Source organism: Sminthopsis crassicaudata, chromosome 3 (genome assembly GCF_048593235.1).
Source record: "Sminthopsis crassicaudata isolate SCR6 chromosome 3, ASM4859323v1, whole genome shotgun sequence".
NCBI lineage: Eukaryota > Metazoa > Chordata > Mammalia > Dasyuromorphia > Dasyuridae > Sminthopsis > Sminthopsis crassicaudata.
Genome location: NC_133619.1, coordinates 530,560,937 through 530,580,260, shown reverse-complemented (window position 1 = coordinate 530,580,260; position 19,324 = coordinate 530,560,937). Strand labels below are relative to the sequence as shown.

The 19,324-nt window shown below is 33.5% G+C and overlaps 1 protein-coding gene across 1 annotated transcript in view; it reads right to left on the bottom strand.

Annotated features, from left to right (window-relative positions):
• GUCY1A2 (guanylate cyclase 1 soluble subunit alpha 2) overlaps positions 1–19,324 on the bottom strand; it is a 407,956-nt gene that overhangs the window by 95,770 nt on the left and 292,862 nt on the right. Inside the window, exon 6 of the mRNA XM_074304357.1 lies at positions 10,303–10,446. Coding sequence (XP_074160458.1) covers positions 10,303–10,446 — 144 coding nt within the window. The remainder of the gene's footprint in view (positions 1–10,302; positions 10,447–19,324) is intronic.

Here is a 19,324-nt window from a genome sequence, read left to right as displayed (position 1 = left end):
TTTGAGGATTGTTACATATATATGTAGACTATTACTATGCAACTACTGGTGAAAAACAGTATTCTGGATTAGATTAGTAAGATTAGATTGAACTACTGGCTATTGAGCTATAAAATAATCATTTGTTATTCTAGTCTTCCTCAGGAAGGATAAACAGATCAGTACTGTACTGGCCACAACTTGATCAATAGACAGCAGAAATAAGATTCTTTGGGAGAAGACCCTGAAAAGTACACTTTTGAGAAAAGAAGGTACAGCTCATGGTTGCAAAAAGAAAGAAGACATGTAAGAATGTGTGAGATTTAAGTCCCTGATAGAAAGGTTAAAATACTATCACCAGGCCACATCAGGGAACCAAGGAAGTACAAATCATGATGAGAAAGGAATAGGTAAGGAAGACAGATTTAAGATTCCAGGAACCACAGATGAGATATCTGTTTCTGACCTTCTCCTTTGTATTGGTAGTACATTTTGATGGTATAGGGATTGCTTGAGTCATCCCAATTCCTTTATTTATGTTGATGGTGAAACTGTTCTCCCAGGTGACCAACATCAGGCTCAGCTCTGTATTTATTCTCCCATTCCCCCACCCCAACCTATTCAATAAACAAAAATAAATCAGAGTACATTTATTAAGATCTCATCAAGAGCCAGACACTGTGCACTAAGCATTAGGTATACAAAGAAAGGCAAAAAATAATCTTTTCCCTCATAAAACTCTCATTCTAAAGGGCTAAAACAGCATTACAATCATGATACATACAAGATATATAGTGTACATGAAAGATAATCTGAGAGGAGGAGGAATTCAGAGATAAAAAGTATCAGGAAAGGCCTATTGAAGAAGGTGAGATTTGATCTCAGACTAAAATGAATCCAGGATAATTAAGAGGTAGAGGTGAGGAGGCATAGGAACAGACAGTACAAAAGCACAGATCGGGAAAATGGAGTGTTGACTTAAAGAAACAGCTTGTGCTTTCAACATTCAGTTGCCAACTGAGTACAGTTAGTGGAGCTGTGAGCCTAGAGTCAGGAAGACTCATTTTCATGATTTCAGATCTCTTCTAGACACTTACTAGCTGTGTAACTCTGAGTAAATAACTTAATGCTACTTGCCTCATTTTTCTCATCTGTAAACTGAGATAGAGAATGAAATGACAGAACACTCCAGTATCTTTGCTAAAAAAAACCTCAAATAGGGTCAAGAAGAGCCAGATGCAATTAAAAATAACTGGCACAATAAACTACAAAATCATTATGCTTCCATAATATGATCTCTTCTTCCCACTTGAATTTTCATCTCCTAGACTTTTGTCATGGTCTGATTTCTCTGCTTCTCATTTTCACTCCCCCTGCTCAATTCAGTCTATCCTCCTCATCCCTACACATCTTCTTATCTTAACATAGCTTTTTGACAGTGTCACTGTCATGTTTAAAAATTTCTAGTGATTTTCCATTGCCCATAGGGTAAATCTCTTGGCTTGGTATTTAAGACCATCTATATATTGATTACAATTTACATATTCCATATTTATTTCACATTATGGCTTAGTTTTAGTCAAATTGGATGGATTGCCTACTTGTCACCAAACATGTATAGCTCTTTGTCTCTCTCTGTCTCTTTCTCTTGTTTGCTTACAATATTCATAATGGATAGAATATTTTTCTCACAACATTCTCATCTCCTGAAATTCTTTCCTTTTTTCAATACTTAACTCAGATTCTATTTACAATCACATACTTAGAGCTGGAAGGATTCTTGGAGATCATTTAGTACAATCTTTCATTTTACTGATGAAGAACGTGAATGCCAGAGAGGTTATATAATTCACCGGAGTTATCACAGGTGGTCTGTAGAAGAGCAAGGCTTCTAAATCAAGCCTTTTGCTTACAAAATATGTTTTTTACTAAATTATCATGACAGTTTTCCTAATGCTTCCCAATCTCTCTCTCTCTCTCTCTCTCTCTCTCTCTCTCTCTCTCTCTCTCTCTCTATCTATCTATCTATCTCTATCTCTATCTCTTTTTCTTTCTCCTTCCTCAGAAGTATTCAAATTTTTCTTGAATCACTTATGGCAATGTCTGATTTCTAGATAAATAATTAGCTTTTTTGGGGGGCGGAGCCAAGATGGCGGAGAATATACATGCAATTTTGTGAGCTCCCTTCTTCCATCAATACCAATTAGTTAAATCAGCCTCAAAAATAGCGCTGGACTGATGAGAAACCACAAGGACTAGAAGCACGACTTACCAGCTGAAGAGAAACTAGAGTTTCAACAGAAAAGGTCAGTTCCCAGGGGAGGAAGAAGAAAGGCCAGCACAGACGGTTGGGTGTGGCACACTGCGCCGATTGTGCTGGGGAGGGCTCTGGGATCAGAGAAGCCACTGAGATAGAAGAATCTGGCACATGCTGTTAGCTCTTCTCTGCTTATAATACAGCAGTTCAGAAGAGAAATCAAGCCACTTTAAAATATAAAACCAGATACTAGAACCACCCCAATCGGAAAGTGACTCAACAGATCTCAGCACTGTGGGTGTGGCCGACTTAGGCTGTCCTGGCAGTCACCTGGGGGTAGTTAAAAGATTGAAAAGTGGGCAGACACATTGTGCACTTGCTCAGCTGGAGGCTGTGGCACTCAGCCCCAGAAGTCCCAGAGAAGCTGAACCTTTGAAATAGGGACCGCAGTTTCAGGGCAGACACTTCCAGTTTGAGTGCAGGGGCTTTTCACATCAGCTGCTGACATCCACGCCCCACCAGGATGCATTGGCTGGGCTTTGTGTCACTTTTACTGTTCAGTCTTAAACCTCAGGAAGGTCACTAGGACACACAGCGCCCTCAAAGTACAGCCCTGCTAATCACCTCCAAGGCATTTCCAGGGAGGGGGAGGGGAACTCTCTCCCAGAGCTCTCTCTTAGCTCAGGTGCAGGAGCCGCTGCATCCATTCGGTCTGGAAGGAAGCTGTTAAAGAAATAAATAAATAATTTCCTACCCCAGGGACAGACCCAAAAAGATTTTTTAAATATGAGTAAAAAACCAAGAAAAATAATTGATTCTTTCTACACAAAGAGCAAGTATCCAACCCTGAGGAAGTTAACAGCAGGGAATCAGCAGATAACAGCCTAAAGGGGAACTATTCCTGCCCCCATCACATAACTCTCTCCTAGAAGAGACTATTAAAAAGTTAAGAGAGTTTGAAGAAAAATGGCGAAAGGAAAGAGAAGCTATGATAGAGAATAACAATGTTCTGAAATTGGAGTTGGAAAAAATAAAGAATTCACAGGAGATTCAGGGAAACAAAATTTGTGAATTAGAAAAGGTTAAAAAATCACAGGAAAGTAGGATTTTTTAATTGGAAAAGATAAAAAAGTCAAGAAAATAGGATATCTGAATTGGAAAAAGAAAATAATTCTCTAAAAAAAATAGGGAAATGGAAAAAAATTCAATAGAGCAAAATAATTCATTTAAAAATGAAATTGGGCATTTACAAAAAGAACTAAAAACTGTGAATGAAGAAAATAACTCCTTAAAATTCAGGATGGAACAAATAGAAATGAATGATTCATTGAGAACCCAAGAATCAGTCAAACAAAACAAACAAAAGAAAAAATGAAAAGCTGGAGAATAACGTCAAATACTTACTGGGAAAATCTATAGACCTGGAAAATAGATCTAAGAGAGATAATCTGCGGATCATTGGACTTCCAGAAAACTATGACCAAAAAAAGAGCCTAGATTCTATTTTACAGGAAATCATCAAAGAGAACTGTCCAGAGATAATAGAAACAGAAGGGAAAATAGACGTCGAAAGAATTCATCAGATTTAGACAAATCAAACCACAAAACAAACAAGAAAGAAATTAAAAAAGTAAATAGAACATTAGAAAAACTAGGTATGATAGACCTTTGGAGAAAACTGAATGGCGATAGAAAGGAATGTACTTTCTTCTCAGCAGTTCATGGATCCTATACAAAAATTGACCATATGTTAGGACATAAAGATCTCAAAATTAAATGTAGGAAGGCAGAAATAATAAAGGCCTTCTTCTCATATCACAATGAAATAAAAGCTACATTCAGTAAGTAGTTAGGGCAAATAGACCAAAAAGTAATTGGAAACTGAATAATTTCATCCTAAAGAATGACTGGGTGAAACAGCAAATTATAGAAACAATTAATAATTTCACCCAAGATAATGAAAATAATGAGACATCATACCAAAATCTGTGGGATACAGCTAAAGCAGTAATAAGGGGAAATTTTATATCTTTAGAGGCTTATTTGAAGAAAATAGAGAAAGAGAAGATTAACAAATTGGGCCTGCAACTTAAAAAGCTAGAAAAAGACCAAATTAAAAACCCCCAACCAAAAATTAGACTTGAAATACAAAAATTAAAAGGAGAAATCAATAATATTGAAAGTAAAAAAAAAACTATTGAATTAATAAATAAAACCAAGAGTTGGTTTTATGAAAAAGCCAATAAAATAGATAAACCTTTGGTAAATCTAATCAGAAAAAAGAAAGAGGAAAATCAAATTGTTAGTCTTACAAATGAAAAGGGGGATCTTTCCACCAATGAAGAGGAAATTAGAGAAATAATAAGGAGTTACTTTGCCCAACTTTATGCCAATAAATTTGATAACTTAAGTGAAATGGATTACTTCCTCCAAAAATATAGGCTTCCTAGATTAACAGAGGAGATAAATTGCTTAAATAGTCCCATTTCAGAAAAAGAAATAGAACAAGCTATTAATCAACTCCCCAGGAAAAAATCCCCAGGGCCAGATGGAAATACATGTGAATTCTACCAAACATTTAAAGAACAATTAGCACCAATGCTATATAAACTATTTGAAAAAATAGGGGATGAAGGAGTCCTACCAAACTCCTTTTATGACACAGACATGGTACTGATACCTAAACCAGGTCGATCGAAAACTGAGAAAGAAAATTATAGACCAATTTCCTTAATGAATATTGATGCTAAAATCTTAAATAAGATATTAGCAAAAAGACTTCAGAAAATCATCCCCAGGATAATACACTATGATCAAGTAGGATTTATACCAGGAATGCAGGGCTGGTTTAATATTAGTATAATTGACCATATTAATAACCAAATTAATAAGAACCATATGATCATCTCAATAGATGCAGAAAAAGCATTTGACAAAATCCAACATCCATTCCTACTAAAAACTCTTGAGAGTATAAGAATAAATGGACTATTCCTTAGAATAATCAGGAGCATATATTTACGACCGTCAGTCAGCATAATATGCAATAGAAATAAACGGCAACCTTTCCCAGTAAGATCAGGAGTGAAACAAGGTTGCCCACTATCACCATTACTATTCAATATAGTACTAGAAACGCTAGCCTTAGCAATAAGAGCCGAGAAAGAGATTCAAGGAATTAGAGTAGGAAATGAGGAAATCAAACTATCACTCTTTGCAGATGACATGATGGTATACCTAGAGAACCCCAAAGACTCTGCTAAAAAGCTATTAGAAATAATTCAGAATTTTAGCAAAGTTGCAGGATACAAAATAAATCCACATAAATCCTCAGCATTTTTATATATCACCAACAAAATGCAACAGCAAGAGATACAAAGAGAAATTCCATTCCAAACAAATATTGAGAGTATAAAGTATTTGGGAATCCATCTACCAAAGAATAGTCAGGAATTATATGAGAAAAATTACAAAACACTTACCATAAAAATAAAGTCAGATTTAAATAATTGGAAAGACATTCAGTGCTCTTGGACAGGCTGAGCGAATATAATAAAGGTGACAATACTCCCCAAACTAATCTATTTATTTAGTGCTATACCAATCAGACTCCCAAGAAATTATTTTAATGACCTAGAAAAAATAACAACAAAATTCATATGGAAGAATAAAAGGTCGAGAATTGCAAGGGAACTAATGAAAAAAAAGTCAGAGGAAGGTGGTCTAAGTGTACCTGATCTAAAGCTATATTATATAGCAGCAGTCACCACAACCATTTGGTATTGGCTAAAAAATAGACCGGTAGATCAGTGGAAAAGATTAGATACAAAGGTCAAAAAAGGGTACATCTATAGCAATCTAATCTTTGACAAACCCAAAGATACCAACATTAGTGATAAAATTTCATTATTTGGAAAAAACTGTTGGGAAAACTGGAAATTATTATGGCAGAAATTAGATATGGATCCACACTTAACACCATATACCAAGATAAGATCAAAATGGGTCCATGATTTAGGCATAAAGAATGAGATAATAAATAGATTAGAGAAACAGAAAATAGTCTACCTCTCAGATCTGTGGAGGAGGAAGGAATTTATGACCAGAGGAGAACTAGAGATCATTTTTGATCACAAAATAGAAGATTTTGATTACATCAAAATAAAAAGTTTCTGTACAAACAATGCTAATGCAAACAAGATTAGAAGGGAAGTAACAAATTGGGAAAATATTTTTAAAGTTAAAGGTTCTGACAAAGGTCTCATTTCCAAAATATATAGAGAACTGACCCTAATTTACAAGAAATCAAACCATTCTCCAATTGATAAATGGTCAAAGGATATGAACAGACAATTCTCAGATGATGAAATTGAAACTATATCCACTCATATGAAAGAGTGTTCCAAATCACTACTGATCAGAGATACAAATTAAGACAACTCTGGGTTACCACTACACACCTGTCAGATTGGCTAAGATGACAGGAACAAATAATGATGAATGTTGGAGGGGATGTGGGAATACTGGGACACTGATACATTGTTGGTGGAGTTGTGAAAGAATCCAGCCATTCTGGAGAGCAATCTGGAACTATGCCCAAAAAGTTATCAAACTATGCATACCCTTTGACCCAGCATTGCTGCTATTGGGCTTATATCCCAAAGAAATACTAAAGAGCAGAAAGGGACCTGTATGTGCCAAAATGTTTGTGGCAGCTCTTTTTGTTGTAGCTAGAAACTGGAAGATGAATGGATGTCCATCAATTGGAGAATGGTTGGGTAAATTATGGTATATGAATGTTATGGAATATTATTGCTCTGTAAGAAATGACCAGCAGGAGGAATACAGAGAGGCCTGGAGAGACTTACATGAACTGATGCTGAGTGAAATGAATAGAACCAGAAGATCACTGTACACTTCAATGCTGTATGAAGATGTATTCTGATGGAAGTGGATATCTTCAACATAAAGAAGATCCAACTCACTTCCAGTTGATCAATGATGGACAGAAATAACTACACCCAGAGAAGGAACACTGGGGAAGTGAATGTAAATTGTTAGCACTACTGTCTATCTACCCAGGTTACTTATACCTTCCGAATCTAATACTTAATGTACAAAAAGAAAATTGTATTTACACACATATATTGTATCTAGGTTATATTGTAACACATGTAAAATGTATGGGATTGCCTGTCATTGGGGGAGGGAGTGGGTGGAGGGGGGGGATAATTTGGAAAAATGAATAAAAGGGATACTATTATAAAAAAATTCTAAATAAAAAAATAATTTGCTATTTTAACCTGAATTATATTTATTTGTATGCATATCTTATTCACCCTACTAGGATGTAAATTCCTTGATAATTGGACCTTACATTGCTCCCTATTACCTACTAACCTTAGTTTGGTGTGTAAAGCTTCAACTCATCTTTCCAATCTTATTTGATATTATTCTTATTCTACATTCAAATTAACTTGGACTTAGCTATTCCTTGAAATCGACCTGTTGTCTCTTTTCTCACTTACTATTCCTTGTAGCTTTTCATCATTGAAATTGTTTTCTTCTTTCAAGGGAGAGCTTCATCCCTCTAACTAAAAACCTTTCCTGACCATTATAACTAAAATGTGATGGCTCAACTAAAAATTTTAATAAGACATTTTCACTTCTTCATTTGCTATCATCATGTTTTGTCCTTCTTATATTATGCCCATCAGTGTGCATGTCCAGTCTCCACTGGACTATAAGCTACTCATGGCCAGGAATGGTGTCATTTTTTTTCATCATCAGAATATAACAGTGCATTGAATGGTAGGTAAATATTTAACACAACTGAATCAGATTTGATTATATTTCCCTCTGGCCTACTTAACACAATGATTTGCATATAGTAGGCACTTTATTTGGATCAAATTGATTTTTTTTTCATTTAATGCAATGATCAAAGAATCTTTAAAATTACTATGTTATCCCTATATATGACAATGTTTTAAGTAGTCTGTTAAGATCTGGCATATATGGCCAAAGGAGGGCTGTGGCTTATGACATTTGATAGTAAATTTAGGTTCTAGTAAGTTTTAAGTGGGTTGGGGTGGGGATATGCTGCTGACATGCTCACATCTTCATTTTCTGGCTTTTGTAATTAGAAAATGAAAATTTCCTAATTAGGGGACGAAGGGTAACTAGTATTTATGAGGTATTTTCAGAATAAGAGAATATTAGCATATTGTATTAATTAGTTTAATGGAGTGCTAGTTCCTTCTGGCAAAAGTTAAATCTTAATTAAAGTCATCTGGGCCTGAGTCATTTGGAAAGATTCTTGAGAGTCTCCAGAATTTGTCTCAATTCTGATTTTAAAGAATGACCTAAGATTAATTTTAGAATTATAATCTCCATAAGTACTTACATTAGTAAAATGTATTAGTAAAAATGTTATGGTTACTTTCAAAAAGCAAAAAAAAAAAAATGAAGTTAAGGAATTCTAGCCTGTAGTAAGAAATAACATCAAAATGTTTATCTCTTAATACAGTAGATTAGTTTTGTAATGTGGAGAAATAGTTCCCTTTTACTCATCATGAAAAGATGTTTAAAAGTTTTTGAGGCCTGGTTGAGTTTCACAGTTTGTAGTGGTTATTTAAGTTATTTATGGTAACTGAAAATAACTAATTAAAACAGCCTGGAAAATTAGCATGCATCCTGGGAAAAACGAACAACTGATTACATATCAACTCTATTATAACAACACACAGTTCTCTGTGGTGACGGATTTTCATAATAAGGTACAAAGTTTTGAAATGCTCCCATGACACCAGAGAAAAGCTAATGCAAAACAAAAACAAAAACAAAACCAAGAAACAAATTAGCACATTGGCAAGGAACTCAATACTGTGCAAACATTATAAATTTGTAATGATACTAAAATTATTATGTAGTTTTATTACTTTTCATTCCCCTTCTTAATCCTTATTAAATGTTTATGGAAATTTCCTCTTTGGATTTAATTACATTATCTGATTCATAGGACATTATGTCAAAGCTTTATAATGTTATGTATGATAAATGAAAATATCGATAAGCTCTTTGGAAATTGTAATTTCCAGAGTTTTGTTCTCTAGGAATCCCACTTGTGAACATATAAACTTTAGATTAAAGAAATCAAAAAATGGGTTATAGCTACTATAAAGGTTAAAGTAAACATGGAAAAGGAGTCCAAATAAAAAGTCTAGCTAGATGCTAAATTTGAAAATTTATCCATAGTCTTAGGTGGAATAGGCTTTCACTTTACAAAAAAAAAAAAAAAAAAATCTTTAAAATAGTCTCTCATTGCAAAAATCTTGTGAAATTGTGAAATCTTGTCATTTATTAACTTAAGTTATTCTAACTGACTTATTCTCAATTATTTTCTTCATGTTAGTGACATGTATGTTTGAGCTATGCTTGTTCTGAAGTTTGCTTACATTTTAACCACCAGCCTGACTGATGGTAGATGAATTCATCCCATACATACAAAAAATGCTGTTCTAAGATTTCCTCACCTATCACCCCCGGCAAAGAATACCAATACTCTGTCCTAGATATTACATAGCATTGAGTATTAATTAAAATGATGAATGATCCATCACTAGTTGAGTTGTAAAAACACTGATTTCAGTGCTTTCTGATATTAGGCAGAGGGTCCCATTGTTTGCTATTTATGTTTAGACCTGGATTCTATATCATGAGGATCCATAGCAAAAAATAATTGCATTCAGGGTTCAAATGGAAAAACAACACCAAAGAATTATGGAAGAAATAAAATCAGATAATCCGATTTGTCCTGCAGACTGAAAGTCCTGGATGTCAATGAAAGATGCCTCAAGACCCAAATTATATCCTTATTACCAAAGGTAAAGAATACCAAAGCCAGAGAATACCAAAGCCTTCAAGAGTTATCATGTTCTATGGGCAAATTTCTAAGTGTCTATCATTTCAATGGTAGCATGATTAAACCTCTGAAAAGAATGATGAAACTCCATGACTTGCTCTCTTCAGTAAAATCCATCCCATTGAGTGGTTAAGGAAGTTACCTGAATTGGTCTCCCATCAGGTGTCAGCACTTCCTCTGAAAGTTCCATCATCTTCAATGCCATTAAGGCAATGGGCTTCGCATGGCAAAGGCTTTTCCTGTGCAGTCCTGCTGCAACACAGTATGCATCACCTATTGTCTCCACCTGCAGCAATCAGATGAATCAAATGAAAACATATGATAATGAGCCAGCATCAAAAGGATTACTTATTTGCAATCATACACGTTGCTTAAAAAAAAAAAACAGTCAGCAAAACATTAATAAATTAAGCAATTAGATAACTGCACATAATTATAAACAAGTTTGCAAACAGGCTGAATCAAATATTGCTATCTTGGCTCCATAACTGTTCATCATCATTATCACTTCTGAAAAAAATTAAAGTCATGAACAACTAGACTGTGATATAATAACCCTTTAGGAAGATAGAATGGTCTATATTGTATTACAGCAGGACATGTTTCTACTGTCAGTAATAGCACCACAACAATATCTAGCCACCCTTCTTCTTTGTTAGCTAGGCAAAGTTGACGAGGTAGACTATGGACTAGGTAGAGCAATGGACAGAGAGCACTGGACCTAATACCTGCTGTGTGATCTTTGGCAAGTCACATAATCTTTGTTTCAGTTTCCTTAAAAATGGGGGTAATCCAGCATTTGGCCTGTGCATACCATTTGATTCAGCAGTATGTATGCCAAAGAGATCATAAAAAAGAGAAAGGATCCAAACGTGCAAAAATATTTGTAACAACTCTTTTTGTAGAGGCAAGACACTGGAAATTGAGAGGATACCCTACAATTGAGGAATGGCTGAATATGTTATGGTATATAAATGTGACAGAATATTATTATTCTATAAAAATGATGAACAAGCTGCTTTTAGAAAGGCCTGGAAAGATTTACATGAACTGATGCTAAGTGAAGTGAGCAGAACCAGAATAACATCATACATAGTAACCATACAATTATGTGATGATCAACTGTGATGAACTTAGTTATCAACAATGCAATTATTTAAGGCAATTCCAATAGATTCGGGATGGAAAATGCCAGCCATATTCAGAAAGAAAACTATGGAAACTATGTGTATTGAAGCATAGTATTTTTACTTTTTTGTTTTTTCTTTCTAATTTTTTTTCCCTTTCGGTTTAATCTTTTTTGTATAACATGACAAATATGAAAATGTCTAAAAAAGATTGCACCTATTTATATAAAAGGATTTAACCTATATCTAATTGCTTTTTGTCTTGGGGACGGGAGGAAGAAAAATATTGAACACAAAGTTTTATAAAATCAAATGTTGAAAACTTTCTTTACATCTTTACATGTGTTTAGAAAAATAAAGTACTATTGAGGAAAAAAAAAAGTTTGTTTTGATGATCAAATGAGATATTTGTAAAGTTTTAAGCACGGTGTCTAACAGGTTTTTTTTTTTTTCAGACATATATACCTGCTCCCTTCCTGTTTCTTTCCTTTTCCCATTGGTTCTGGATATGGAAATCTCCAGGAAGCTTTAGGTATTAAACGATCTTCCAACCACAACATATCAGCTACTCTAGTCTACCAATATATTAAAGTTTTGCTGAAGTCATTTCCCATTTCTTCCTTTAAGACATAAAATATCCCCAGAAGGGATATTATATAATTGGCAGGAATTTGGTTAGCACTATTCCCTTATGGAACTTACGAAAGATCAGTTTTGATGGTGAGCAACAAAAACATCAATCAGTTATCATCAGAAGCCCTGCCTAAGGATGGTAGACAAATACAAGAGACCCACACCAGTAAAGAAACTAGTAAACTGTATGAACATTTAGCAGTGCAAGGTGTAAAGGAAATATGTTGAGGGAAGACAGGGGAATAAGAGAGATAAATTTTATCTACTACAAATTTTCACATACATTTTAAAAAAAATAATTATGCATCTATTTTCTGATACATACATAGATTTTATTCTCCTCATGTCTCTCCCAACAAATAACATATTCAATTCCATTCAGTTCAACATTTTAAATTATCTTTTGTGTTAGGAACTATGACTATATTAACAAACACAAAATGGTCCCTGCCCCCAAGGATCTAGTATTCTATGGAAAGGATGCAAGTAATAAGAGCAATAATAGCATGTATATAGAATTTTAAGGCTTTCGAAATGCTTTACATATATTATCTCATTGAATCCTCACAATTTTGTGAAGGAAATAATATTATCACTTATATACAAAAATAAATAATGACATGACATTTGGGAGAGAATACTAATATCTGAATGGATAAAGAAAGGTTTCTCATGAACTTGTCATGAATAAGCTACTGAAATTATTTGCTTGGCATGACATAGCCAATATATGTCTGAAGCAATACACAAATCCAGGTTATTATGATTTTGAAACTATTTACTATTTACTATATTAACCTGCTCTTTAGTAATATGATACAAGATTATAATTTGTCCTTTAATTTCCATGCATTCCCTTTCTTTGTCACTAACCTAAATCTGGATTTTTTGGTAAGTTAGCCTCATGAAATTTCAAGGCCATTTTTCAAATGATAATATGTCAGACATACTTCAATGGTAATTTCCCATAACAATGAGCATTTAATATCTTGTGAACAACTGACTGATTGGACCATTAAAAATGTCTTTCACTAAGATTCAGAAATAATGTAGCCTGACATTAAGTTTTAAAACCTTGGAGTGTCCAAAAGTAGGCAAACCTGGATCCAAGAAAATTTCAATGAACAAAAAGTATATACTATCTTAAAAAGAAAAAAAAAAGTACTCTACACATTTGATCAGGGTTAGAGCTGATAGAGAGTTATCTGAGAAGGGAGCCTGGAACTTCATGCATCTTTTTAGCCAAAATCCTGAATCAGTAATGAGAAGAGAAATATATGAAAATCAGAATGAATAAATTAAGATTATGAATTATATTACTAAGAAGCAGCTTTATGGATAGAAAACTGCCCCCAAAACCCATCCATACCAATCTATACCCATTTCATGAATATTAAACCACAGATTCTGAAGACAAATGTGCAAAAAAAAAATGTAGTAACTGAAATCATTCATGATTCATGGGGTAGATCCCCTTGACAAGGAAACCTTAGGTTCAAGTGTGGGTCCTAATCCCAATGAAAACACACAGTTTACGAGCCCCTGTAGAAGAATTCGCCTTTAATAGTCAGCCAGAACTGACAAAATGATAAAATACAATTAATTCAAAGCAAAGAAATTTGTAGTAAAATTAAAATTAGTAATTAAATATTTCCCAAATAAGCCTAGGGCAGCCATATACACAGTGTGTATATTGATATTGATTGTGATATATTGATAACATGTCTATTATCAATGAGAAAAATGGACACAGGCATTTCATATATACATAGGAACATAAGAAAACATGGCCAGGGCACACATATGGAGGGGCAATTTATGCCACTGATACTGCAGAACTGCTTATTCTGGTGAAATGATAGTTGCAGATCAGCTCTCCAGTGAAAACATTGATTAATATGTGGATGATGGTGTCATACCCAGAAGTCATCCTCCAGGTATCATGACCCTTCCTCATATTGTTTGTCTTGTAGAAGAGATTGAACTAGAAAAGAACTAGAAGGAATTAGAAAATATATGTAGCTCCTTCTGGGACAAGTTCTATAGCCATTCATTAGGTTCTATCTGCCACTAGTGTCATGAGAAATCTATTGAGACTGAGAAAAACAGTAGAAACTCATATGTTTTAGAGTTCAGGAACAGTTCTGTGAGCTCTGTTTTCAAAACGGATATGAAGTATCAGATATATATCTATATATATATACATATATGTATATATATATATATATACATATATGTATATATGTATACATATATGTATATATATATAGATATATATAGATATACACACACACGCACACAGACACACAGACACACAGACACACACACACACACACACACACACACACACACACATTGTTGGACCCTAATTGGTATTGCCTGCATTGTTGTGGAATTTTGTAGGCAGCCAAATAGATGTTGAACAACTAGTGAACTGGAATATTTAGCCAAATACATGTGCATGCTTATTTGAAGTTTGAAGAGGGAAATTGAAATGGGAGATGAAAATTGATGAAGGATTCACTGGCACCCTTTCTTTTCCTTTCACCTTCTTGTTAAACTTCAATAATCTTGGGATATTAATAATTAAACAATTTCAGGTTTCAATCTTGATAATCAGTATTTTTATAGGGGAATCAAATTAAGATAAGATTAAAATCTGTTGGAGGCACAAATAGTATAATTTTGAAGTTGCATTGTCATTTTTAAGCTCATCCATTCTCTCTACTATTACTGATTATAAAATGATCTTATTGAAATGCAATCGACTTTTTCACTTTAGTGTTTGTGAGGAGGAAGGAAGATGGTTTGTGGTTGGGCTTAAAGCTCTACAACCTAGGAATCCAACAAAACATTTGGAAATGTCTTATTAAGTATGCTTAGGCAACTAACTTCCTGATATAGTACTTCACATGGTGAGCACTCTGGCAAGAGATAGCCTTAGAAACAATATAGAAGATGATATGATAGGTGCAAAGGATGAAGTATGATACTGTAGAATCTACTATACATACAGAGTCTGCACTTGGAGTACCAGGGTTCTGTTGTCCTGGAAAATGCTTGCTTTTCAACAGTTTTTGTATATCATAAGACTTGAAATGGGGATTAATTGGCTCATAATTACCTTTGCAGTATAAAATTTAATGTGCTACATACAGTTATATGCTTGAATTAGCATTTTAAAAATCACAGTAACCAAAAATACATAAGAACTTCAGTATTACATGTGTCTAACAGTTTCCCCTCCTCTTTCCTCTAATAATTCTGCAGTTGAAAATTGAACTAACCTTACAATTCTCAGGTTTAGACTTAAACCAATTTGCTTTTTCCTCCCCTGTATTTTATACTGTGCATATGTAGAGTATTTCAAAATATCTCTTAGACCATGTTGTATGGAGAGATGGCATAAATAATAGCCTACAGTGCTTAGTTTTTCTGCTTGACTGAAGAAAATAACAAGTCATGCAGAGTTGAGTTTAGATTTTAAATTCTCTATTACAGTCTGGAAAGTGCCTTCTTAAAGAAGGAAGAAATCAAATGGATATTACCAAAATATTTTCTGATTCCATTTTAGTCTGTGAAATAATACCACGTCTGGCTTTTAGTATTAATCAAATTGGATTAGGAGAAAGGACATTGCTCTGAGGGGATCCCTTGTACTTTCCTGTGCATGTGCCATTGTGTTATGATTTTCATGCAGGATTGGATACATAGACTTTAAATCATAAAATAAAGCAAATACTGTAAATAGTTTATTTAGATTTGTAATGTTGTTTTAACACATATTTTATTTTATTAAAAAAAGTATTATTCAGAAAAATAAGCTTCTTTATGTCAGATGAAGGGAAATGTAATTCTCCCTTAAGGATCAAATCTAATCTCAAATTGTACAGAACTTATTCCAAAGAGTCTCAAAGCAATTCTCTTTGGAGAATGAAACCTGTAAATAGGAAGTTTCCAAAATCTTAAGTTTTAGCATGTATAGGTTGCACAAAGGGGAAAAAAGTCAGAAAGAAATGAATGTGAATCTAGCCTTAAACACCTCTTAAGCGAAAAAGTTACTTAATCCCTCAGCTTCAGATCATCTGTAAAGTAGGAATAAAAATAGCTCCTAGCTTGTAGGGCTTTTGTAAAGATCAAATGAGAGAGTGTAAACAAAGCTCTTTGCAAACTTTAAAGTGGTATATAATTTTTAGCTATTATGATGATGATTGATGATTGTTTTCTAATAACATAACAACTTTTGTTAATACTCATATTTTTTTTCATCCGTTCAAGCTTACTGTCATTTTTAAAAAATTAAGAATTATTTGCTCAGTATTTTGAAATTTCCTGCATGTCTCCTATGGCAGTACTCATAAATACTATTGAAAATAAGTATCAATATTCTATTCTAGGTAAAACATTGTCCTGGCCTCAGATAAAGACAACGTTTTTCAGTGACAAAGTCACTAGCTCATGGAACTTAAATTCTACTTTCAGAAATCAATTCTCTGAAGTTATTTTCTGTTGCAAAACTCTCAGAACATTAGCCTCTTCAGAATCTTTTAGTTCATCCTCTTCATATTGTTCAATAAAATAAAAATTCAATGAGTACATATTGAATTCATGCTACTAAAACACACATATATTCCATGATTTTCAAAGCTACAATCCAGTGGGCAAAAAAATCTTGGAAAGTAACCTGCCAATATAAATAAAGCACTTAAGACTGGAAAGTACCTTTTTGAAGGTGAACAAAATGCATGATGCCTGTATGTATATAATTATATTGCATAATAAGTCACACAAATAAAGTATACATTTTGTACATTTTATGGAATTTTATTCATGTATATAGTTAATGCAATATACTTGTTAAGAAACATATCTATATTTGAATCTACTTTGTAGTTTAATAAATCTAATTTTTAAAAATATATCAGTTATATGAATACTACTAAACTATTTATGCATATTCAAATTTAAATAGAAGTATTTGCATTCTCTTGATATCTCTTATATTTAAATCCCTGGAGCCTAATGTAGTGACTTAAAAGTAATACACAACCAAAATGTAAATATATATATAGATAGATAGATATAGATATAGATATATGTAGATATAGATATAGATATATACATACACACATACACATATTATATATATATATGTTTGTTGAATTAAATTGAAGACAAACAGTGGCAGCAATTTTAATTTTATTCCAAAAAAAGAGAAAAAAATCTACAAATACATGTAAATATATAATCATTTGAATTGTTGAAAATATCCATGAATTTGTAGATAGCACATGCACATGTATTGATGTTTAACTTTTCTTCCCAGAATCTTTAACTTAATCTTTAAGCTAAACTCAGCAAAAAATGCTATCTTTTTATTCACCAGGAGGAATAATACTGTAGATTCACCATCAAAGTATTATTTCTCTCTTTTCATTCATCAATATTATCAGAATTACACAAATTCAGTAGATGTCAGTGTACCTGGACGTTTTACTGGCTCCAGTTCATCATGACCAGTATGCATGGCTTCACAAGAGAAAAAAAAATAGTGAACATCAAACATTTGCCCTTGTTATTAAAATTACACTCTATTGGTAGAGATTATAACTTTATTATACTTTAGATGATAGTCCCCAGGGGTTGCGATAGCCAAAAATTCATCTGCTGAAAAGCCTTTCCCTAGGTTTCCAATAGCTAGGCTATTATTTGGGTGACAAATATCAGTGGGCTCATATGCAGAGCCATGCCAACTGCTAAAATTTTCCAGAGCTTATCTTCTGCCAGTATAGTCTTGAGGTACCTCAGCCAGCCTCCAAGCCATGAACATAGTGATGATAAAGGCTTGTGCTTAGTGGATGTTTGTTGGATCAATCAATTAAGAGGCTTAAGCATGAAAATAAAAGATATTATAGATACAAACCTGTAAAGGGCTGAAACTCTGAATAGGTGCAATGGAATCAGACAAGGGAGCATTTAAGGCTAATTACCTATTGGATAATACTCTATTAGCATATGCTTGGAAAATAGCCCTTCCTACTATTCTGTGCTGGCTCAATCTTTTGGTGTATAAGGGATGATTGTAGGAGGGATTAGGGGGTGGAGTAAAACAAACAGAATCACTTTGGTGGTGGATCTAGAGTAGAGAGGTTGTGGAGAACTTGAGTCCATCTCCTTCACTTCTCCCCCTAAAGACCAAGACTTTTGCTTATCCTGACTCCTGCTGATTCTTAGGCATCCAAGGTTCTAACTTGGACTTCACACAAATGTCTGTAAAGGGTATGTAAAACTTTCAAAAAATTTAAGAATGTAAGAAGCTGCTATGCAGGGTAAGGCATTATAAACATAACAATTAAATGTTTGGAGTAATTAGGTTTCTTTTTTCAAAATAATTTTTTTAAAAACCCACCAGTTCCATATAGTTCTCAACAGTTTACAATAGTGAAAATTATCCTTGATATAGAAGTAATATATTTAAGTTTGTCATAACTATTGATTTACTGACTTTATTTAGTTTTTCCTTCCCTTTTACATGATAATCATCTTAGAGAACATCAATTTCTAACTGGATGAGATTTTTCTGGTTCAATTGAAATTTCTACTCTGATACATACACATATATACATACATATATATCCACATATATATCCACATATGCATATGCACATATGTATACACACACACACACACACACACACACATATATATATATATATATGTGTGTGTGTGTGTGTATACAGGTATAAGATTGTTTAATTTAAATTTTAATGTTTTAGAAATCTCCTTAAATAGCAATGAATAAATGTATTCATGCATATATGTACATATGTGTGCATACACCTGCAAATATATGTAGTGATACTATGATCTAATAGAGCAAATTAAATTAAATTGCAATTTTACTGTCTGCAATAGACTTTCTTTAGCCACTTGCTGTCACTTTGTTACAGTTCAATGTTATAATTCAAGAAATAATACCAGACATCTTAATGAAATTAGGGATACAGAGTCTACAGCTCTTGCATTTTCTTCCAGGTGGAGTCAAGGATAAGTCTGCAGAGCTAAAAGGTAATGAGACAGAGTAATTTTGAGCAATATAACAATGCCACTACTTCATATGAATATTAAGTCTTTAGTAGTAGTCTGTAGAAGTCAAAGTTTCCTATCAACATCATTACATTAATCTCTAGATGTAGGGAAGTATCAAATAATGTTTCCCATCCAGTGTCACAGCACTCTAAAAAATAGCAATTCACCCACACTCTAAGTACACCTAAAACTCAGCAGAGGATTTATACATCTGGGGACTATTTTTATAGAATTACAGAATCTCAGCATTAGAAGGAATGTCAGGTCATCTGATTCAACCCTTACCTGCAAAAGATTTTGCTATAACACTGCAGT